The 23,675-nt window shown below is 46.1% G+C and overlaps 1 protein-coding gene across 1 annotated transcript; it reads left to right on the top strand.

The window, feature by feature from the left end:
- The first annotated feature begins 4,376 nt into the window (after positions 1-4,376).
- GABRQ (gamma-aminobutyric acid type A receptor subunit theta) lies at positions 4,377-22,036 on the top strand. The gene is made up of 9 exons (XM_087859639.1): positions 4,377-4,541; positions 6,657-6,745; positions 13,381-13,448; positions 15,154-15,374; positions 17,000-17,082; positions 17,560-17,697; positions 18,231-18,383; positions 19,618-19,892; positions 20,498-22,036. The coding sequence occupies exons 1-9, from the start codon at positions 4,393-4,395 to the stop codon at positions 21,479-21,481; spliced, it is 2,160 nt and encodes a 719-aa protein (XP_087715765.1). The 5' UTR covers positions 4,377-4,392; the 3' UTR covers positions 21,482-22,036.
- The last annotated feature ends 1,639 nt before the right edge of the window (positions 22,037-23,675 follow it).

Raw genomic sequence — 23,675 nt, 5'->3', positions numbered from 1 at the left:
ACTCTCCCCATTTCCCCCAAACCCAGCCCCTGGAAACCACCATTCTGTTCTCTATTTCTTTGAGTTCAGCTTTTTTAGATTCCACATGTGAGAACATATGATATTTGTTTTTTTCTGTCTGACTTATTTCACATAGCATAATGCCCTCAAGGTCCATTCATGTTGTTGTGAATGACAAGATTTTCTTCTTTTTATGGTTGAATATATTCCATTGTGTGTGTGTGTGTGTGTGTGTGTACCACCTCTTCTTTATGCATTCATCTACTGATAAACACTTATGTTGCTTCTATGTCTTGGCTATTGTAAATAATGTTGCAATGAACACAAAAATACTGATATGTCTTTGAAATCCTGATTTTAATTTTCTTCAAATATATATCCAGAATCAGGATTACTGAATTATATGGTAGTTCTGATTTTAATTTTTTTGAGGAAACTCCATGCTGTTTTCCATGGCGGCTGCACCAAGGTACACTCCCACCAAGAATGCACAAGGGTTCTTTTTTCTCTACAGCCTCATCAACATTTGTTATCGCTTGTCTTTTTGATATTAGCCATTCTGACAGGTGTGAGGTAATACCTCATTGTAGTTTTGATCTGCATTTCCCTGTTGATGTGTAATGTTGAGCACCTTTTCATGTATCTCTTGGCCATCTGTATCTCTTGGGAAAATATTTATTTAATTCTTCTACCCATTGTCTAGTTGGATTGTTTGTGATTGTTTTTTTGTTTTTTATTTATTTTGGGGGAGGGGTTTGGGTTTGGGTTTTGTTTTGCTTTGTTCTGCTATTGAATTGTATGAGTTCCTTATATATTTCAGAAATTAACCCCTTATCAGATGTGTAGTTTGCAAATATTTTTCTCCCATTCTGTAGGTTGCCTTTTTATCTTGCTTATTGTTTCTTTGCTGTGAAGAAACTTTTTAGTTTGATATAGTCCCACTTGTTGATTTTTGCTTTTGTTGCTTGTAATTTTGGTGTCATATGCAAAAAATAGTTGCCAAGACCAATGCCAAAGAGCTTTTTCTCTGTGTTTTCTACTTGTAGTTTTACTGTTTCAGGTATTACATTTAAGTCTTTAATTCATTTCAAGTTATCAGTGGTGTAAAATGGGATACAATTTCATCTTTCTGAATGTGGTTATACAGTTTTCCCAACACCATTTATTGACGAAACCATCCCTTCCCATTAAGTCTTCTTAGCTTTCTTGTCACATATTAGTTGACCATATATGCAAGAGCATTTCTTTGGGCTCTCAATTCTGTTCCACTGGTGTATGTATCTATTTCTAATGCCAGGATTACTGTTTCAATTACTATAGCTTTGTACTAAAGTTTAAAAATCAGGAATTATGATGCCTCCAGTTTTGTTCTTTCTCAGGATTGCTTTAACTATTTGCGGTCTTTTGTGGTTCTGTATGAATGTCAGGATTTTTTTATTTCTGTGAAAAATGCCATTGGAATTTTGGTAGGATGAGCCTCATTATTTTTAGCTTTTTCTTCCTATGCTTCATTCAGTTTATTTACTTGTCTTCACTGGGACAGTTAATCTAAATCACCTAGACTGACATTACAAGAAGCAGAGATATACAATACCTGCCTAACTGATTTCATTGCCCTCAATCTCTCTTTCTTCCAGTTCCTCCTTTACAAAGTAACCGTGATTATTCCAAGATACCACTCTGATTGAGTCATTCCTTTGCACAAACCCTTCAAAAGCTTAATGTTGATTCTAAAATAAAAATCAAATTTCTGTTTATACAATTAGATCCAAATCTCTCTTTCTTGCCTCATTTATTTACTGTACACTGAGTGGGTGGTACTCGCTAGGGCAGGTTCTGCCTAATCTCTTGCTTGTTACCTCTCTTACCACTTGTCTTACTCCAAACTTACCTACACTCCAGTCGAACTGGAACATTCACTGTCATGTGGCAGACCTGGATCCAGAACAGAGATGGTCTAACTAACTTTTCCCCATCTCCCTCTCCTGCCCCCTCTGAGCCTGCCCCCCTCATGTGCACCGGGTGCTCGTGCTCTCTCTCTCTGTAATTAATTAATGAATTAATTAAAATCTTTTTAAAAAAAGAAATTTCAACCAAGCATTACCTCTAGGGAGAGCAGAAGTGGGGGGAAGACACCCCCCCCCCGGGATGTAAGGTCTGGAAGTGAATTCATCATCATCTTGAATTTTTTGTCAATCTTCATAGTCACAGGGCCACCTAGGAACAATACTTCAAGCCTGTGAAATTTGATCACAGGGTGCCAGGAACATCCTGCATCTAAATAAATCTACTCCCACCTGCTGGCGATCGGCTGAACATCCAGTCAAAGTTGAATCACACCAAAAAACAAAACAACATTCTGGAAGCAGGCAAACCTGGAAACAGGGATTCTAGTTTGGGCCTCTACTGTTATGTGACTTCAGGCCAATCCCCCTTCCTTCTCTGGGTCTCGGTTTTCCTATATTAAAACCCAGATGTTTGGACAAAATGACCTAGAATGACCCTTCCATGTTTATCAAGCAAGGATTTTCTCTAGAAGGATGCCTGGGTGAGCAGGGATGATGGGGACATAACTAACAACAGTAGGAGTGGGTTCAGTTCTGTATGTGATAGTGACATATGGATCCTACCATCTTTTTTTATTTCTGCACCTATGTGGAAAGGAGAGCATTTGCTGCAACGGCAAGGGAAAGGGGGCAAAGAGATGGGAAAGGAAGGTGTGAGGGTGTTCTGCTCTTAAAAGAAGGCAGGGAACTATGATACACATTTTTTTAAAGTTTGGTTCTAAACTGGTTAAGAAAGCTGCAGGAAACACTCAGCTCACCAGGCAACTGAAGCTTTGCTGGGCACAAGCAGTTCCAACTCACCTCACCAAATACTGAGGGAAAGTGGAAGAGGGCTGTATTTCTGTATGAATGTTCTAGCTAGCCAAGAGTGACCCTGAAATTAATTTTCGTTGCAACCCTTCTCAATGGCATGCCTTAGGGGGTTTGGTGTTAGTAAAAGTGACTGAGGTCTATTTGCTGATGGCCCATCTGGCCCATGGGCTCAAAGGCCCTCTTTTTGAACTTCTTTTGTCATGTATCAAAGGTGGGAAACACGGAGGGGATTGAGTGAAGGAATTTCCTTAACCTCTGACATCCTTTTGTTTCACAGGACAGTATGCAAGGTAGTGGGAAGATAAGAGCCCTCTAGTCAAAATGCCAGGCTTTTCCACAGGATGGGGCCAGAATGCCAAAGCACTGCAGTGGACGGCTTGTCAAAGGCTAACTCCCTTGAACATCTGAAACACTGGGCTTTGCTTTCTTTCCCCTTCAAGATGTGAGCCCTAAACCCTCACTCCAACTCTGCATGCCCTGGCTGTGGAACAGAGTCACATCTCAGAGTGATCCTGATTGGTGACTCCTTCCAGTTCCCTGAGCTTTGTCCTGGGGACCTAAAATTGGGGCCAAGAGCACTCTGAGAAAATAGTCTTTAAAAAAAAGTTGGACTATTGGAATCCAATTTCCAGTCTGATGGAGGGCACTCCTGCTTGGCCAGAAGTCTCATAAAACCCACTGGTGATCCCCCACCTCTCCACCCAGAGGCAAGGCATGTGGGATTACTGGTGGGTCAAGGGTTTGGGAATGAGCAGCAGTCAGATACGTTCTGATTTCCAAATGTGTCCATCTCTTTCAGAATGCAGATTCAGCCAGGGCATTCAAATCACCTCACTCCTGTCACCACAAAAAACAAAAACCAAACAACAAAAATCCCAAAGTCTTGGGCACAAGCTATTCCAAGAGAAACGCACATTTCGCATTTTTTCAGAGAGGAAGAGGAGGACCCACTGGGTGCCCAAAGGCGCGGATTGGTGCCCCGCCCCCAGCAGCCAGATTCCCCCCCTCCACCCCCCAACCCAACCCCGGCCCGGCCCCGCCCCTGCCAGTGTCTGTAGCTGGTCGGGGGAGGACTGCAGAGGCCTGAAGGGGCGGGGGGCCGCGCGGCGCGCAGGCTGCGGGCGGAGGCTGCAGCGCGCGCCTTTTTGTGCGGCTCCTGGCCCCTGCTGGATTGGTTCGGTCAGCGTTGCCGTCGGAGTGGGCGGAGCGAGACGGGCGCAGGGCTTGGAGTCCAGTCGCAGCCAGGAGCGGTCGCAGACGGAGCGCACTTCGCAGCTACAGGCGGCTCTTTGGGGCCCCTGCGTCGGACAGAGCTGCTGGGGGGCTGCTCCTCTTGGGCTCTGGGCTCCAGCTCGACCCCCGCATTCCCTGCTTCCCATACCCTCGCTACTGTCTCATTAGAGACTCCTAGCGACCCCCCAGCTCCCTCTCGCCCCGCACTGCCTCCACCCCATCCCTTTCCCCGGCTGCAAACTGCCGTCTCTCGCGCCTTCTAGCCCGGAGCTCTGTGGCCATGGGTATCAGAGGGATGCTGCGAGCCGCCGTGCTCTTGCTACTCATCAGGACTTGGCTCGCGGAGGGCAACGACCCCAGTCCTACCCCAAAATTCCACTTGGAGCTCTCCCCCACCGTGCCCGAAGTCATCTTGAACCTCTTCAACTGGTAAGCCGGTACCGCCAGCCTGGGCATGGCGGCGACAGGGACCCGCGGGCGGCCTCGGGCCTCTTGGACGGAGCGGGCTGGGGTAACTTGAACCCGGTTCGCCGAGCCCGGGCACTTGGGTCCTGCCTGCCGGTCCCTGAAGGGGGATGGGGTGGGAGTGGGGGCGGCAGATTGAAGTAGAGCTCTGTGCTTCAACCCACCTGTTACCGCGGCGCCCCATAGAGCCCCGCGTGCGCCCAAACTGCAGTCCCGGCGGTGGGGGGAGGACGGTGCCCTCACTCCAGGGTCTGCCATCTACCCCCCTGACCAAGGCCCTGGGCAGGTTTTCCCAGTCATATCGATTGGCACCTGTGGGATTGGGGTGGTGGCAGTACAGGGTGATGGACAACTCACAAAACATAGACAGTATAAAGACACCTGTTTGAGTCAGGATTTTAGTCTGTTCCCTGAAGCGCGTGCGTATGTTTGTGTGTGTGTGGAGCGGTGAGAGACCTTTTCCAACGCCGCAGATAGAAATTATTGACTCAACCTCATCGGAGCCCAGATAGTGCGATCAGCGGCTGCATAACCTTATAAATGTGTGGCCTGAGATGGGTGTGCTTTTGTATTTACTCATGTGAAAACATTTGAAGATTCAAGGGGTTTTTTTCTGTGTTTGATTTCAAGTTTGGGTCTGCAAATATCTGAAGAGATGTTAAACAATCAGACTTTACATGTAGATCACAAAAAAAAATGTGTATTTGCAGGAGCCACGGATCCTGAGTGCTGTCATATGGGTAATGTGTGGCACTAAACAGGCGGGAATGCGTTGCTTTAATTCGGGAATAATACATATGTACATTTTGGAATGATGCAAAATGAAATTTTGTCATTAAAGATGATTAGAAATAATTTTTAAACAACAAACCAGAAATGAACATGTATTCAGAAAAAAGTGTGTGGGGGGGTATAGTCTGGCAAGGTTCCAGCAGACAGCCCTGCAATGTCCTCCACCCGACATACCAGACTGCGCTAGTGAACGAACTCTCTCTCTCTCTCTCTCTCTCTCACACACACACACACACACACACACACACACACACACACGCACGCACGCACTGTGATTTGCAGGGACTGGTGTTCGTTCCCTGGTCAATGCGTCAAAGATCCTAAGAGTCATAGTGAAGCCCAGGGCCTGTTCTTCACAAACCCCTTTTGGGGAAAAGAGCCCCACTGAATGTCTAGGTGAACTGGATGAGCTTCAGAGACTTCTAGAAAGACCAGCTCTCTGCAGGGCTGAGCTGGGTCCACTTACATGGGCTCACCCAAAACACGTCTAGGCTGGAAGCATATGCTTAGCTAGAGAGTTGTCTGCCCCCAGAATACATGTCTTTTTGAGGACAGCCCTTGGGCCCCAAAAATCTAAAACGGTTTGATTGGGTAAGGGTCTTAAATCTCTGCTACGTGAGCAAGGCTCTCTCTGTGTCATGTGCCATACGTCAAGTCTTAAAAAGCAGAGTTGTATAAACACCAGATTTACATAGACGTGAGAACAAAATGCCCAGTCCTAGCCTATGTAGGGGAAATGTGACTGAGCCGGAGAATGTAAACTGGCAGGCTCAGCTCAGGGGGACACTGAGGGTGGAAGATGACCTTTCCTGAGGCAATCAGGTGCCCCTGGAAGGATTCCCACCAACCTGGAAAGCTGCATCCACGCTGATGGCAAGATGGGGCTTCTTAAGGGGTTGAGGTAATGCATTTATCTCAGGGCTTGAACCTGCCCGCTACCCCCCTCCGCTTCCCCTACAGTCTCCCCTCCTCATGACCCCTCCTCCCCAATCCTGCCTGGTAACAAGTATCCAGTCTTTGTGCCCCATTCTCTGGATAAAAGCGGAAGAGGGGGGAGGGGGGGAAAGAGGAGTCTGCGTCACTGCTGCGCTTCTGGCTGACTCACTGTAGGGAGGGAGAGGAGCAGGGAGAGATGGGTACATGTATGACTGTACATGTCTGCATGTGTGCAGGAGAAAAGAAGGCCCTGGCAAGTTGACACCTGGGGTGTTCTTTGTTGTTTGTTCCCTGAGAAGCAATGTGGTATTTACTGATGACCAACATTTACTGATGACTTCTCTGTTTCAGCAAAAATTGTGCAAATGAAGCTGTGGTTCACAAGATTTTGGACAGGGTGCTGTCAAGATATGATGTCCGTCTGAGGCCAAATTTTGGAGGTAAGACACGTCCAGATACTAGAAGCCTTTGTGTTAGGTGGAATAGAGCCAAGACAGATGCAACGAGACAGCCCCACTCAGGATGCTGACCAGTGGCACTGCCCAGCCTCAACACTTGCCTCTCCGGACCCCACCTTCCCACCTCTGTGAAAAAGCTGCATCAGAGCACTTCCAGGCCCCCAGCCCCCAGGCCTGTTGCTCTGTCCCTTCAATTTCCCACTTCTCTGCCTTACGCAAGGGGCCTTTCTGCCCCCTCCCTTACAACAGCCTGACATGCACTCCCTGGTGTAGCTAGAGAAGGAGTAACCACAGACACAACTGCTGGGTTTCACAGGCTAGAGTTTTCTGCTCTATCTATGGTGGGGGGGGCACACAGTCTTCTACTTGATGGCACATTCTTTGCACTTTGGACACTTGCCAAGTGATTAGCTAGTTCATCTAGTTCAAAAGTAAGGGCATGGTCTTCTCCCTTCTCCACCTAGTTTACTTTTCCCACCAGGGTCCCGGGCACTTCCACCTCTGCCACCCCTTCCCAAAGCCTTCAGCTCCCACCAGGTTCAGTTCATTCAACACACTGCAGTCAGTGTGATCTTTATAAATCCAGCCTGATCACCTCATGAACTTTCGATGGCATTATCTAACTGCCAAGTATAATCCAAACTCCTTAGCCTAGCACTCAGACCTCAAGCACAGAGATGAGAAATGACAAGGAAACTGAAACAGGAAGCCAATAGATGAGTTTCTTCTTTAATTCCTGCCTAGCCTCCACCCTCAGAAAGGGTGACTGGGCACAATCACACAGCTTTAAGGGACAGGCTATCTGCTCCAACCCCATGGAACAGGAGTAGCATTCTTTGGCCCAGGGGCCACCCAGGAAACCTAGACCAGGGACAGACAAAAGGAAGGGTTCACTAAATAGCAGTTAGTCACATTTCAGCTCAAAAGAAACAGAAAAAGAGTTAAAAATCCGAGTTTCTATGTTGGAGAAAGCACTCCATTTCCTGCAGGTGGTAGAACTAGACACCTCCTCTAAACGGTTAATGAATGCTAATGGCTCACATTTGTACATATGAATAGTGGTATTCCGAATGCACAGTGCCTCCACACAGCCAGTGAGGTCTACGGTGCATGGTGTATGAGACTGGTGTGCGGCGCTATGATTTACCTGGAGAGCCACCTGGAAAATCAAAGCCCCAAGCTTTGAAAGTGGGACACTTAACTGGTGTCGCCTTTGCTGTGTTGCTCCTTCTGAGTGTGGGGACAGAAGGTACAGTCCCAGATCCAAGGTGAGTGTGCACTGGGCATTCGAAAGCTGGAGTGGAGAGGGCGGAAGGAAGGCTCCTTCGATGTGGGAATTCAGATGCTAGGACACAGCCAGCACCCTGTTGTGTGACACTGGTCTTGAAACTGTTGCACCAAGCTCTGGTGGCTGTCAAGGGAGTAGCTACTACACTTTCTCCTTTCCTCATTTTCACGTTTCTCAACAGAGGCTGACCAACAGCCATTCAAGTACACCAAGCACACCCTTTCCACTGTTTCAGGTCTCTGCAGGCATCCAGGGCCAGGGGGAGGGAGCAGGGGCAAGGACCAACCTCTGGAGATCATCAGGTATGGCTGGTCCACAGTAACTCCAAGGCACCTCACCACCGTCTTTCGAGCTAATTCGGATTTAGTTATACCTGATGCCTAACGTCCTAAGTTACACTAAGCTTTATGGGCACGTAGACCTGGGGCATATGAGAAAAGACAGTCCCTGATGAACATGGGAGAGCAAGGACAGTGCAGGACCTTCGAGCATTTAGAGAGAAGGAGGCACTACATGCTCTGTCTGGGACTGTTATATGGACTGGGGTGGGAGGGATGCTAATCAATGGGACACTGGGTCAGGGGCTTCAGGGTTGGGGTAACCAAGGACTCCCTTTAATGCCTCCCACTAGACACAGAATCAAATTCCCCTCTGTCTGAAGTGAAATGGAGATTCGAGGACATACACACACACACACACACACACACACACCCCACATACAGAAGCCTCAGCTAACTGTGGTCAGGTTGGGTGGGTCAGTAGTAAGTAATAAGGCTCCCACAGCCTCATTACTTCCTTGAGAGGAGGAGGAAAAGCCAGCTCCTTCTTTTTGGGCAGGAGAAGTGGGATTCCACAGAGTTGCCAAAGGCAGGTCCTTGAGGACTTCACCTAGTTCAGCACCTGGCTTGACACAGGCATAGAGTGAAGGAATGAGTGGGACATCTTCATCATTCCTTCATTTATCTGTTCTCCCTGTGGTACTCTGATGGCTGCTAGGGAAGGCAAGGACTTGTGGTAGCAAAATTTCTAAGAGGGAGGAAGTGAGTGGTGAACCCCTTTCTCCCTTCCTGAGCCCATCAGGAGGGATAACAATGGGATGTGAGGCTGAGGCCATCACCCCAGAGATAGCGTTTAGACACCTTATCTGGAAATTTGTTGTTCCCCTCCATGGGATACCTTGGCTAAGCTCTCATAAGGTGTTCCCGCTAGGTGGGTTAATTAGAAAAACAGTCCCAGGTCTCCTTCCTTCAGGATCCACATGCCCAGGCCAGGACTCATGGATTGGTGAGGGAAATGTGGACTGCATTTCAGCTCCTACATACCCCTTCCACTGAGGGCTCTTGGACAGGGCTATATCCTGGCCCTTTAGGGTTCAGGTCCCCCAGGATTCCACTGTAATAGATGGAGTTGCCTGAGTAGCACAAAGTGGTCTAAAATGAGAAATCTAACCCAAGAGTGTGGTGGGGGCAGGGATGGCTGTATGGGCCCTCTAGGGCTTGTTGCCTGCTTAACACACTTTCTACCCTCTAAAGGCATTTAGGGAGCCTGAAAGGCTATAATAAAGAAGTACATTTTTAGAAACTCCTATCACCACATACATTGCTGGGAATCATTCACAGTGGCCCTAAGTGCTGGAGTCTGCGCTCCACCCTCACAGAGAGGCCCATTTACTTCTCCACTGCCGTTCATACGCTGATGCCCATCACCTGTTAGTGCTTGAAACATTGGGATAGGAATAACACTTCCCTCTTTGCAGCTCAGCTTCTGGGCTTTTGGCCTGCAGTGAAGCCAGCAGGCTAAATTGCAAGTGTTACACATGTTCCCATAGCAGCAGTGGGGCGTAATACATAGAGAATAATGGCTTAGCTGTGGGGCCAGGTGAAGACAGCTTTCAGCCAATAGGAAACAACAAAAAAAGTGTTTTTCCACAGCACCGTATAGTTTACTACATATTTTCACATCCATTTTCACATTTGAGTGGGCAGTTCTAACACCTATGACTGAAAAAGAAAGCCAGGAGACAGAAAGACACTCAGACACACATTCAGTCACACTCACATATTAACATACACAGGCACCCTTACATATGCACTCCCAGGAACAAACTTACGAGTTCATTCACTCACAAATTCAGTATACACACTTACCTACACTCACATGCCCTTGCTCACATATTTATAGATGCTCACACATCTATGTACATATGAACATGCATACACATGCACATACACGTATGAACATGTTCTCACAAACACACTCAAAAAGTCATTCATACACAGGGGTGCCTGGGTGGCTTAGATAGCTAAGTGTCTGACTTCCGCTCAGGTCATGATCTTAGGGTCCTGGGATCAAGCTTCCCACTCAGCAGGGAGTCTGCTTTTCCCTCTCCCTTTCCCTCTGCCCCACCCCACCACTCATGCTCGCTCTCTCAAATAAATAAATGAAATCTTTTAAAAACACTTATTCATACACATAGACATATTCACATGTTTATGCTCCCACAATCACTTATACTCACACACAAACATGCTCACATATACAAACACACTGCCAAATTCACTCACATACATACAAACGTGCACACACACATGCTTGGATATTCACACACATGGACATACACATTAACATGTGCCCACATTCATTCATACACATAAATAACTCCTATTCACCCACATGCAAAAAATGCATACACATATACACTGACATGCACATGCCATGCTTATACGTGTACATTAACACAATTGCATGCGAACAGGCTAATACATTCACTCACACAGGAGCTTGCTCACACGCATGAACATGTTCACACAAACATGGCCATACATGAACAGGCTCACACATTAACACACACACATACACAAACACACTCACACATTAACATGCTCACACATTCACTCATCCCTGCACAGTGACACATTAACACATATGAATACGCTCATGGATTCACTTGTACATCAGCATGGTCACACATTCAATTACATGCAAACACACTCATGTACACTCATATTTAATCACACACAAACATGCTCACACATCCACTCAAGCACATAAATGTGTTTATATACACTCAAACACCCACATAAATAAGTGTGATGAATGTGAGCATGTAAACATGATCACTAATCACATTTATAACTTGCATACAAAAAAGGTCACACACACACAAGCATATTCACATATTCACGTGATGAACATGCTTACTCACACTGACTATAAGTCACACACTCAAAATTTCATTTGCATTCCCAAATATTCGCCCACACAGACACTTTCATTTACACATTTCCTCACACATGCACTTAACATGCTCACACACAGACTTCCACCTGAGTATGCTCAGACACACGGACACAGACACATCCATTCAGTACACAAACATACATAAACTCGTTTAAAAGTATCTTTAACATACAAACATGAACATGCATTTACTCGCTTGTGGACATGCTTACAAATACATTCACAGGTAAACAGGCTCACATAGACAACCCACATATGTACTCCCACACAATACACTTATATACATACATGTTCACACATTTACTAGCTCACAAACACACTTAAATACATTCACACATTCACCCACACTTCCATATGAATGCAGTCATATTTACAGACATGCTCGCACATTTACTCCCACACAAATATGCTCACATACATGAAAACACCAGTTCACTCACACACACATGAATATACTCATATGTCAACATGCTCACATATATGAACATACCAATTTGCGCACACACAAACTCACAAATACATGCATGCTCATACATTCACTTGCACATGAACACATTCATATACTCACTTCCACACACCAACCTGCCTACATACTTGCATGTGCCTACACACTTACAGGCAGTGTATGCAAACACACAAGCATGCTCATGCATTCACTCACATATGGACATAAAAATTCACTTCTATGCATGGACATACTCAGACATTCCCATGCACATTAACAAGCTTACATACACTCACACAGTCACACATTCACTCACTCAGAGTTGCACACTTACACATGAAAACACATATTCGTTTGCATCTGAACACGGACATTCACTCCCGCACAACATGCCTACATACATGCAAATGCTCACACATTTACTCCCACACAACACACTTAAGCACACAAACATGCTCATGCATTCTCACACACAGACATGCTCACATACTCTCATGTGCACACTGACACATTCATCTCCACATGAACACAGTCACACATTCACTCATGCATATGAATATACTCACATACACTCATGTGCTCGACACACACGTGTTCACACAAAGACACATATTACCTCACAGATGGACATACTCACATGCACTCACACAAAGATGCTCATACACACCACAAATATTATCTCTTGTTTTTGGGCTCATTGCTCTTGAGTTTTTATCACAAAAACATTTAGAAAAAGAGTGCTTCATTCCCTTATCCTCTGTTTATCTCATCCTGACCCCTTCCTTTCATCATATCATGGGCCAGGCCCTGCTCTAAGCGGTTAGCCTGCATTAATCATGAGATCAGTGCTGTCATTATTCTCATTTTACCCATGAGGAAATTTAGGCTCAGAAAGGTTAGGTAACTTTTGTTATGTTTATTTAAATTCCAGTTAGTTAATGTACAGTGTCATATTAGTTTCAGGTGTACCATATAGTGACTCAACACTTCCATACATCGCACGGTACTCTTCACAACAAGTGCCCTCTTTAATCCCCACCGCCTATCTCACCCATCCCCCCACCACTTTCCCTCTGGTAACCATCAGTGTGTTCTCTATAGATAAGAGTCTGTTTTTTGCTTTGCCTCTCTTCCCCACCCCCTCCACATTCGTTTGTTTCTTAAATTTCACATACGAGTGAGATCATGTGGTATTTGTCTTTCTCTGACTTATTTCACTTAGCAGTGTGCTCTCTAGCTCCAGCCATGTCATTGCAAATGGAAAGATTTCATTCTTTTTCATGGCTGAGTAATATTCCATCACATCTTCTGTATCCATTCATCAGTCGATGGACACTTGGGCTGTTCCCATGGTTTGTCTACTGCAGGATAATGTTGCTATAAACATCAGGGTGCATGTGTCCCTTCAAATTAGTATTTTTGTATTTTGGGTAAATATGGAGTAGTGCCATTGCTGGATCACAGGGCAGTTCTATTTGTAACTTTTTGAGCAACCTCAGCCACTCTGGAAAACACTACGGAAGTTAGGTAACTTATTCAAGGTCACACAGCTAGTAAGTGTCAAAACGGGGTCCAAACCCAGTCTGGCTTCTGAGTCCACGCTTTATCATACCCTGCATGTAACAGTGTCTTCCTGTGTTGTAGGTGCCCCTGTGCCTGTGGGAGTATCTATCTATGTCTCCAGTATTGAACAGATCTCAGAAATGACTATGGTAAGTGTGCCAGCTTCAGCCATGTGGCAAGGAGCAGGGTCATAAGCCAACTCCAATTGTTCTGACTTGCAACAGAGCCCACATAAATGAACATGGTAGGTTTTAGAAACTATAGCCACCTGGAACAAAAAAAATAAATAAATCCAAATGAATTATAAACCTAAATGTTGAAGGCTTATGAAGCTTTTGAAAGAGAATATAGAATACTGTCTTTGTGTCTTTGTCATAGGACTTCTTTAAAAAGTCATAGAAAACAGAAGCCATAAGCATAAATACTGGTAATTTCAACTATGTTAAAATCCTATCTAGGGGCACCTGGGTGGCTCATTCGGTTAAGCATTTGTCTTCAGCTCAGGTCGTGATCCTGGGGTCCTGGAATCAAGCCCCACGTCAGGCTCCCTGCTCAGTGGGGAGTCTGTTTCTCCCTCTCCCTCTGTCCCTCCCCACCTCTCTCTCTCTCTCTCTCTGTCCCAAATAAATAAATAAAATCTTTTAAAAAATTCTATCTAGCCAAAACTTCTAGAACTTCTGTTTTGCAAAACAGACAAATAAAACCAGTATAACAACTGTAAAAGGATAAGTCAGAGTGAAATTATATGCAACACAAAGAACTGCTATTGAAAATATACATAATTCCTGTGAATTAATAAGTTTGTTTGTTTGTTTATCAGAGAGAGAGAGAGCATAAGCAGGGGGAGCAGCAGGCAGAGGGAGAAGCAGCTTCCCCACTGAGCAGGGAACCCAATGCGGGACTCGATTCCAGGACCCTGGGATCATGACCTGAGCTGCAGGCAGATGCTTAACCGACTGAGCCACCCAGGCATCCCAGCAAGAATATTTTTAAAACAACAGAGAAATGATTAGAAAATTTGAACAGGAACTTCACTTTTGTGAAGAAAACCAAGTAGCAGATAAACATGTGAAAATATGTTTGACTTTATTATTAATCAATGAAATGCAAAATAAGATCAGAGCAAGAATGCATTCCATACCCACCAGATTGGCAAAAGTCAAAAGTCAGACAGTACCAGTATTGGCCAGGCAGGAGCACTGGGAACTCTCATCTGCCCTTGGTGAGGGGGTAAAGGGGAACTTTCGTGTCATTATTTTTATTTCATGTTGATTTTGGTACATATTGTGTGTTCACATAGTAGTATATACATAGTATATTGACATGAGAGAATATTCTCTCCAGTGCAAGTGAACAAACTTTAATTACAGATATCAACATGAAGGAATTTCACAAATAGAATTTTGAGTGAAAGAAACAAATTATAAATATATACACTATAATTCCATTTGGAAAAAAAAAATTTTAAATAGGTCCAAGTAAGCAATATGTTTCCTAGAAATACCTACATAGACAATAAAATTCTAACAAGAAGCAACAGAGCTATTATCATTAAAATCTAAGATAATGGATACTGCTGGGAGGTAGGTGTGGGGAATATGTTCTGGAAGAAACACATTGAAACGAAAGTTATTGGTAATATTTCATTTCTTAACCTGGATTTCAGTTAATTACGTGAAGCTCAGTTTATTCTTAACATTTAACATTCTTACATGTTCCAGTACTCATCTGTATTTGGGGTGTATGTTGTACACCTGCATGCACACACACACACACACACACACACACACACACATTGAGGATGGAGAGCTAGACAACTTCACTTATGACTGGGTGTTACCTTTCTCTCCCCAGGACTATACAATCACAATGTTTTTTCATCAAACCTGGAAAGATCCACGTTTAGCATACCATGAGACCAACCTGAACTTGACCCTAGACTATCGGATGCTGGAGAAGTTGTGGGTCCCTGACTGCTACTTTCTAAATAGCAAGGATGCTTTTGTCCATGACGTAACTGTGGAAAATCGCGTGTTTCAGCTTCACCCAGATGGAACAGTGCGGTACGGCATCCGGTGAGTCTCCCCAGGGGTTTGAGGACCATCCTGGAAGGCTTCCTTCTCCCCACTGAGTATCCCATGAATGCACTACAAGGGACACACTAAAGAACCTGTTACTTTCCACATCTGTATTGTACTGCCCCCTCAGTCATCCTACCCAGTAGTCAAAGTGAAACCTTCAGAGTTTTCCACAGCCATCCTTGGCTGTCCTGTCCCCCCACCTTGCGCATTCTTCAGTCCCTAACTTAAATGCCCTCTTTGTCAAGAAACCTCCTTGATTTGCTTAAAGAGCTCCCCCTCCACCTTAGCATTGTATACATTCTGTTATTTATCTTGGTTTCTTTTCTCTTCCATGAAGTGAGGGAGGGAGAAAAATGAACGCTGAAGCCACTGCACTGAGGGAGGGGGCCCAGTCTCTGTCGTTGGTCATATCTGCATCATGCACGGGGCCCAGGATGTGCAAGGTGTCTGTTGTCTATGGCTCTGTATACGTGGGATGCACACGTGCTGGAAATCCTCGCTGGCTTATTTATAGCACAGCATATGGTCACTGAGGCTCTCCTCAAAGCATCATCTCTTACAAACTGTCACTTACGACAAGCATAAGAGATAAATGAGGCTCAGAAAATTTCTCCAAGAGGTAGTTGCACCAGGGTTCAGCCCCTATCTCTGAGTCTCTCTTTCTCTGGGCTGCTCCTGCTCTGTCCCTTTGTTTCTCTCTTCTTTCTCCATGGCCCAAGGTGCTAGTAAAAGACCAACAAAGCTTGCAGGAAACAAGGTCACTGGTCATATTTGTTTCATATGAGGGGGGCCTCAGCTGATAAATTCTGCGTGGAGGATTCATGGAAGGGAGACACACACACACACACACACACACACACACGCTACCCAGTATACAAAATGGAAATCACTTCAAGGGTTGAAAGGGATTAGGCCTTGTCTCCCTTCTATGTGGTGGGTCACTTCTCCCACTTCCGCAGCTCCTCCCAGATCCTTCCGCAGATTCTTCTCACGGGCCCACCATGTGGCAACTTGAAGCCCCTGCCCAACACGGCACAGCCCACCTTAGATATGTTAATACCTCGTACCTATTTATATCTCCTACTGTCATTTTGCTCAGCCCCAGTGGCCTATGTGCATAGGCAGGTACACAGAGATGAGAACACTGAGGGAGCAGCCCCCATAGCCAAAGGCAGGCCTGGGCTACAGCTCACATCCATACCTGCACACCACATCCAGGTACTCCACGTTGGACCAGACACCTCAGCTGCTTCAGTGTAGCACCGTTTCCTCCTTCAGCAAGAAGTCCACTTTCTGTCTCTCCATCCAGTTTCCTCAAGGGCCCTTCCCATTCTGCTGCCCTGAGGTTTGCTGTCAGACCTCTTGGCTTCTCTGTCACACACACATTCCCTCTCTCCTCCCTACACAACTGCAACCCAGCTTTCCTCTAGGAAGGAAAGAAAGGAAGAGAAAAAAAGAGGGAAAGAAAAACTGGAGGAGGAAAGGAGGACCCAGTTCAAGTGTAGGCAGTTTGGGAAGGTATTAGGTGGGTCGGTACGCGGAGTACCTCAGTTTTCTCAGGAACAGTTGCTTACCTGGGCTTGACTTGCTTTTCCCTTCCTTTTGCTTTTCCTCTGCAGACTTACCACCACAGCAGCTTGTTCCCTGGATCTGCAGAAATTCCCTCTGGACAAGCAGACCTGCAAGCTGGAAGTGGAGAGCTGTACGTTTATCTCCCGAGGCCACTCCTTTTCTACCTGGGGTTATAGGCATCCAGAAACTAAAGGCAGAGTAGACAGTGACAGGGAGGGCATTATCTCCCCTACTCCCTCCCTCCCCATTCTCTTTCTCTTCAATAGATGAACAGACAGACAGAAGTATATACATAGCATCTGGGAGAAGGTGGCATTTCATGTGTGAATAGTCAGTCCCACGGGGAAAATGTACCTTGAGAAAATGTGTACAAGCTAGTAGACAGGAGCACATCTGTTTGCTCTGTTTTCTTTCCTGGCTAAGAAACTCCAAAGTGAGAATTCCCTTTCCAAGCGCCCTCCTGCTTTGTGCTCAGACTCAGAAAACCACAAAGGTGCCCCAAAAGTGCAGGTTCTGACTCTCCTTTGGGTTCCACAGCCTGCTCTGGTGTGAAATCTGCCTATGCCTGCGTTCTCACACACTGACCCTGTTTCTTTCCCTCTCCCAGATGGCTACACGGTTGAAGACATTCTACTATACTGGGAAGGCAATGGGAATGCCATCCAGGGGACTGACAAGCTGCACATTCCTCAGTTCAGCTTCCTGGGAAAGACAATGACAAGCAAAGAGGTGTTTTTCTACACAGGTGGGTCTGATCTTCTCTCCCATTTCTTCTCTCTTCTGTACCCTGGTAAACTTCTGGACATCTGTCTGCCATTGACCTCGACACTCTCTGCTGCCTCCTCTCCTATTTCCTTCAGGCTCTAGACACCTTCCAACACCCCCCTTCAAATGAGGAAATGGGTGTGGAAGCAGTAGGCCAAGTTTGACACTCTACAGGTGTAAAATGTCATGCTCTTCCTGATAAAAACAGGCCTCTTCTCATGATCTGGCCTCTCCCCCTCCCTCTGTTTGTGTCTTTGAAATATTTCCTATATCTCCCATTTCAAAACTGCAATTGACGTGAAACAAGTGAGGCAGGAGGAAGGAGAGAACAGACTCGCCATGCCATATGGACCTACTGACATGCCATTGTCAATGGCCTTAAGGCAGCAAATAGGGTCAGATCGTCAGACTGCTCAGGCTGGAATATTAGAGGCTTCCCTTCCTCCATCCTGTACTTCACCCTGAAAATCCCCTCAGCCCTGCGACCCTAATACCAGTATGTCTCCTTGCCAGGTTCCTATGTGCGCCTGATACTGAGGTTCCTGGTCCAGAGGGAAGTCACCAGCTACCTTGTGCAGATCTATTGGCCTACTGTTCTCACCACTGTTGTCTCTTGGATATCGTTTTGGATGAACTATGAATCTTCTGCAGCCAGGGTAACAGTTGGTAGGTTCTGTCCTCATCCCAGGGAGGAACTTGGATCATCTTGCTCAGAAAAAAGTTGAGAGTAAGAGAGGAAGGAATACTTGGAGTGGTATGTGACTGCACATGCAAGGAAACAATATCGTGCCTGCCCAGCAGGCATTTATCCAGGGGCTTAGCCAGTCCCCGGCAGAGACACTGATATTGCAGACAAGTGTGAAAAAAATCAGGGCTAAGATCTTGGTACGCTGGACCCAAAGTATTAGAATGCATTATTTGCTGGATACATCAATGAACAAGTCATACATTTAGATCAGAAATGCAATACAACAAATGTTGATTAAGCAACATATCAAAATGCCCATCAAAATGGCAGTAGAGGATTTCCAAAGAAGCTGCCCTGAATGAGTATCTAGTGGAATGCTGGGATAGATACTGTGAGTTGCCAAAGGAGGAACTGTTGGCTAAAACTTCAGCAAAAAAAAAAAAAAAAAGTCTTGTTCAAACTGGGTTTTCAAGACTTGTGGGAGGCAGAGGCATAAGACTTGTCATTCACTAAAACAGGAAATTGCTATTAAAAGGCACAGGGGCATTAAAAGGGGACTAAGTCACAGGTGCCTGGGACAGGACCTGTGGGGAAATAGGGAGAGTCATAGAGAGACAGAAGGGGTGACTTGGAAAGACTTGAAATTCCAGTGTAAGCAATTATAACTTCATGTCCAGGCAATGGGGAGAACCAGAGGGTTTTCAGCAGTACCAGCGAGGGGCCTGTGGAATCAGCTCCCAAGTTTATCTGGTCCCAGTGCGCCCCACATCCAGGTCTGGCTTTTCCTTCATGGTCTTTGGGGCAGACTCCTCAGCCTCCTTCTTTAGGAGCACAGGTTGGACTAAGCCTTCAATATTTGTGTAATATTTTAAGGGCTCACAAACCTTTCTGAGGGACATGATCTAAAAGAAAGCCTATGTGCTGGAGGCATAAGTCACTGTGAAAACATGGCTGGAGATTTTGGACTTGATCCTAAGAGCAATGAGAAAGTCACTGAATCATCAAAGCACCAGCTGGGTGTAAAGCTGGGGAGGAAGAGCAAAGAGAGCACTTGAGCGAAGTCCCCAGGCCTAGAGAGCTGAAGACCTTTTGCTGAGAGCCCTCCCTACCCCAGAGATGATGGTTGCTCCCTTCCTGTGGGATGTGGGCCTGATGGCTTGCCAAGAACTTCAGCCACCTGAGGAGGCTAACCCTGTGCCATGTTCTTTGTAGGTCTGACTTCAATGCTCATTCTGAATGCCATCAACTCACATCTGCGGGATAAACTCCCCCAAGTTGCCTGTATTAAGGCCATCGACATCTATATGGTCGTATGCTTCTTCTTCGTGTTCCTGTCCTTGCTGGAGTATATCTACATCAACTATCTTTTCTATAGCCGAGGAGGATCCCGGCGCAACCAAAGGCAACGCAGGAGAGCGCAAAGAGTCATGGCCCGCTACCGCTACCGCTACCGATACCGCTACCACTACCAGGAAGTGAGCCTGCAGGTTTGGCTTTTTGACTAACAATCAGCTTTCAATGATTAGGGATTAGGCCCCTTCTTAAGCCTAAACTTAGCCCTTGACCCTTTCACATTTCTTAGTTCCTTTAATCCTCACACAGCAGACACACACACACACACACACATATCAGATAACAAGGAAATAGAACAATTTATCATCACTCCTTTATAGGTCAAATCATGGTCGCAAGGTCACAAGGCAATAAGTGGCAAACCTAGATTTTCCCAGACCTTTTGACTTCAAATCCAGTCCACTTAGCATACTTTCAAGAGCAGGTGATGGAACCAGAGGGAAGAGGAGCACAGGGAGGCTGAAAGGAAGAGAAAGACACCAGAGAGGTTAGCCTACCCCTCATTCCTTTGCTCTTTCAATTCCTGAAGCCATGCTGAGGGTTTTCTTGCTGGCAGTACATTAACATCCAGCAGTAACCCCCTCCTTCACAGGAAGCCCAGCCACATCTGCCTGAGGAGGCCTTGCCTCCATCCACCACATAGCACTCCAGAGAGAGCAGCTGCCCCAGGGAGACATAGGCTTGGCAGCCACTGTGGATTTCCCTTCCATGCTAACAGCCTCTTGGTCCTGTTCCTCAGTCCCTTGCACACCGGAGATCCCAGGAAGAGATGATTCTGTCAGTGGAAGAGATCAACAGTCACATTGCAAGTGCTGATGTGGAAAGTCCTCTCTCTCCTCCTCCCTCCCCACCACCAGTGCTTATTCATGTAGGATATGAATCTCCTGACTTCAGAAATGTCTCTACTATCTCCTTGAAGGATGACCAGGTTAGCATAGAAGATGAAAGTGGCTCTCTTTCCTCCAGACCAGTGCAGGCCTGCCTGGCAAGCCTAGAAAGCCTCAGCTCTTTGACCTCCATCCCAGAGCAGGCCCCACTGGCCACCTCAGAAAGCCTCAGCTCACTGTCTTCTCTCTCAGAGCAGGCCTGGCTAGCCTCTAGAGAAAGCCTGAATGATCTCCCCTCCACCTCAGAGCAGGCCCTGCACAGCCATGGCATTCACTTTAATGGTTTTGAGATTGATGACAATGTTACTCCTACTGAAATGCTCAACCGTGCTGAGGCCCATGGCCATGCTGATACCCATGACCCAGAAGACCCTGAAGAAAACTCGAGCTCAGATGAGAGTCATGGCCATGGCCCCAGTGGGAGGCATCTGCTTGTCTATGGCCACAGGTGTGTGCAGGAAGCAAGCTGCAGCCTTGATGAGATCCGTAGCAACCTTAATGAGATTCGTAGCAACCTTGATGAGATCCGTAGCTTGCCTGATGACATCAGAGTTGAGAGCGGCTACCTTGACCTTGAGAAGCAGCTCAGGTGTGATCTTGACAGTACCTGGAGCCTTAATGTTGATGATTTCGTGGGTTTTGACCAAGGCAAGGACAGTAACTCAGAGTCTGATGACAGTTGCCCCCCGAGTCCTGGTTGCTCCTTCAGTGAAGGGTTCTCCTCCAAGCTCTTTGACCCTGACTATGTCCCTAAGGTCGACAGGTGGTCCCGGATCCTCTTCCCTCTTGCCTTTGTGGTGTTCAACATTGTCTACTGGGCATATCATATCAATTAGTCCCATAGTGCCCCTTTCATGGTTCCTCTTGATTCCATTTTGCCTTCTTTTCTTGGTTCATTTTATTTTGTGGTTATTTGGGCAGTTGAATCAGTTCTACCTTTCTCTTTATAAACATGAGGTGGCAAGTAGTTGAAAAGGATGTGTTCCAGCTGGAAGGAAAGGGATTGAGATGGAGTTGGAGGTAAATAGTGCATTGATTTTCCTTTTCTGCTGGAAGACTATCTCCTTTTCAAAGACTTCTAATATCTATGAAGCACAGAAAAGCCCCTGGAAATGTTTGGAGGACAAAGCCAGTTTGGGAGACAGAAGAAGGATCCAAGCTCTGTGCATAAACATTTCTGGGGGTTTTTCTGCCCCCCTGATGTGTTGAATTTTCTTTTTCATTACTTTTGTTCTTCTGTTTTTCCTTCCTAGGAGTTTAGTCCTTGTTCACCCCCTGATTAAGGTTTTACAAGAGAAAGTCAAGCTGGGTTGAGCAGGGGAAGGGCTAGCCATGGGTTGAAAGTGCAGGGGGCTGGCTCTAGGGAACTTGGGGAAATCTGAAAGTGCCTCTTCCCCACTATTTTCTTCTGTTGTATTTTGAGTATGGTGTTGTGGTGTGGGGTTTGGAGTGGAATGTGAGTGGGTAGGGGTACTGAGTGAGATGTCAGAGTAAGTGAGAGATCATGTTTCCAGCAAGAGCTTGCAGGGGGTGATGAGGTCAAGTTGGAGATTCCCAGATTGAACTGCCATCTTTGGAGGGATTGGAACTTTTCTTGTCTATATTTCTGCTTCACAATGCTTGACAATACAGACCGGGTACTGGGCACATCTGTCTAGGTCAGATGCTGACTTGATCACTAGTCACAGAGCAACCACTTGCTGAATGAAGACTAGGGTCAGGAAATTTCTGACTTGCTATTTCACCACCTGGTCTAGAACGGCAGATGAACAATTGTTGTGAATCTCTATAGTAATCCTGTGTGTCTAGCACATAGCAAATGTTAACAAGCTCACTGACCCATCACATTGTTACGCCCTCACAGGAGCCCAGTGAGCCAGGGAAGCAAAGCACATTGTCCCCAATGTTCCAAGGGGGAAAAATGGAACGTCTGTATCATGCTTAAGGACATGCAACTAGTAAGTGGTAGAGCCATTCCACTTGCTCTTCTTTCTTCTTATCCTCTTAACTCTCTCAACTTAAGTGCTCCCCTTTCTCCTCCCCTCTTTACAAATGGGGGTGCTCCATCAGGTTCTGCTTATTTGCCGGGCACCGGATCTCATTCTATAGCACCTGGAACATCTCTGCAGAAAGTAGCCAGTGACCAGCCAGTGAGTGTGAACCAAGCACATGGAACATGGGTACTGCCCACCCAGTGGGGCTGCTAAGGGAAATAGAAAGTAGCCTGCACTCCAACTTTCCTAGCAGCTCCACCTCATTAATGGAGGCCATGGGGGAACAAAGACTTGCCAATCACTCCGCCTATGTTTCTCCTTCCCGCCTGGGCAGCTTCTCCTGCAGCCCCTCAGCCACCTACCCTTTTAACTATGTTTCTGTGTTTGTGTTTCTGTGTATAGCTGAGTGCATATGTGCGTCAAAGTAATTCTGTATGTACATACAACTATTTGAGAAGCTGTACAGCTCTATGTATATCAATGTAAATCTATACTGGTGTGTATAAGAGTGTATATATAACAACGTGTGGATGCATGTTTGTGTGTGCACACCCCTATAAAAGAGTGTGTGTGCTTGTGTGTACATGCATGGGTATATGCTGTGTGTGTATGAGAACATATGTGCATATACCCATGTTTATTTGTCTGGTTTGAATGAGTGTGAAAGGAAATACACCTGAAAGCATATGTATTTCCTGTTGGTGGCTCTTCTAGAACCACCTGAATTCCTTTGGCCTGTTCCCGCATAAGTGGGGGGCCATATTTGGCCGGGCTGGTTAACTGACTGTTTATTTCCAATTCCCTGTTCCAGGGAGCAGTGTCTCCCAGTCCCCATCCACTCTTCTCCTCCTGGCTCCACCCATCTGTGCTGTCTCCTGGAAAGAAGACACAGGAGAAGTGAATGTAGTCCCAGGAAGTGACAATTTAGTGCCTTGAGGTAGGAAGTGCTCAAACATGGGATAAGCTAGGAATGCAGAGCATTTTGCTTTGTCCTGAAATGACATGTTTGAGTAAAAAAGGCAGGGGTTGGGGGGGC

Source organism: Ursus americanus, chromosome X (genome assembly GCF_024610735.1).
Source record: "Ursus americanus isolate L20-20 chromosome X, mUrsAme1.1.p, whole genome shotgun sequence".
NCBI lineage: Eukaryota > Metazoa > Chordata > Mammalia > Carnivora > Ursidae > Ursus > Ursus americanus.
This window is presented reverse-complemented; position numbering and strand designations above follow the sequence as displayed.

Bases quoted from the DNA above. Each gene is read 5' to 3' on its own strand.
- GABRQ (XM_087859639.1), top strand. From the start codon at position 4,393: ATGGGTATCAGAGGGATGCTGCGAGCCGCCGTGCTCTTGCTACTCATC. The intron at 17,083-17,559 runs GTACGTTTATCT...TCCCTCTCCCAG, and splicing joins CAAGCTGGAAGTGGAGAGCT to ATGGCTACACGGTTGAAGAC. The intron at 17,698-18,230 runs GTGGGTCTGATC...TCTCCTTGCCAG, and splicing joins AGAGGTGTTTTTCTACACAG to GTTCCTATGTGCGCCTGATA.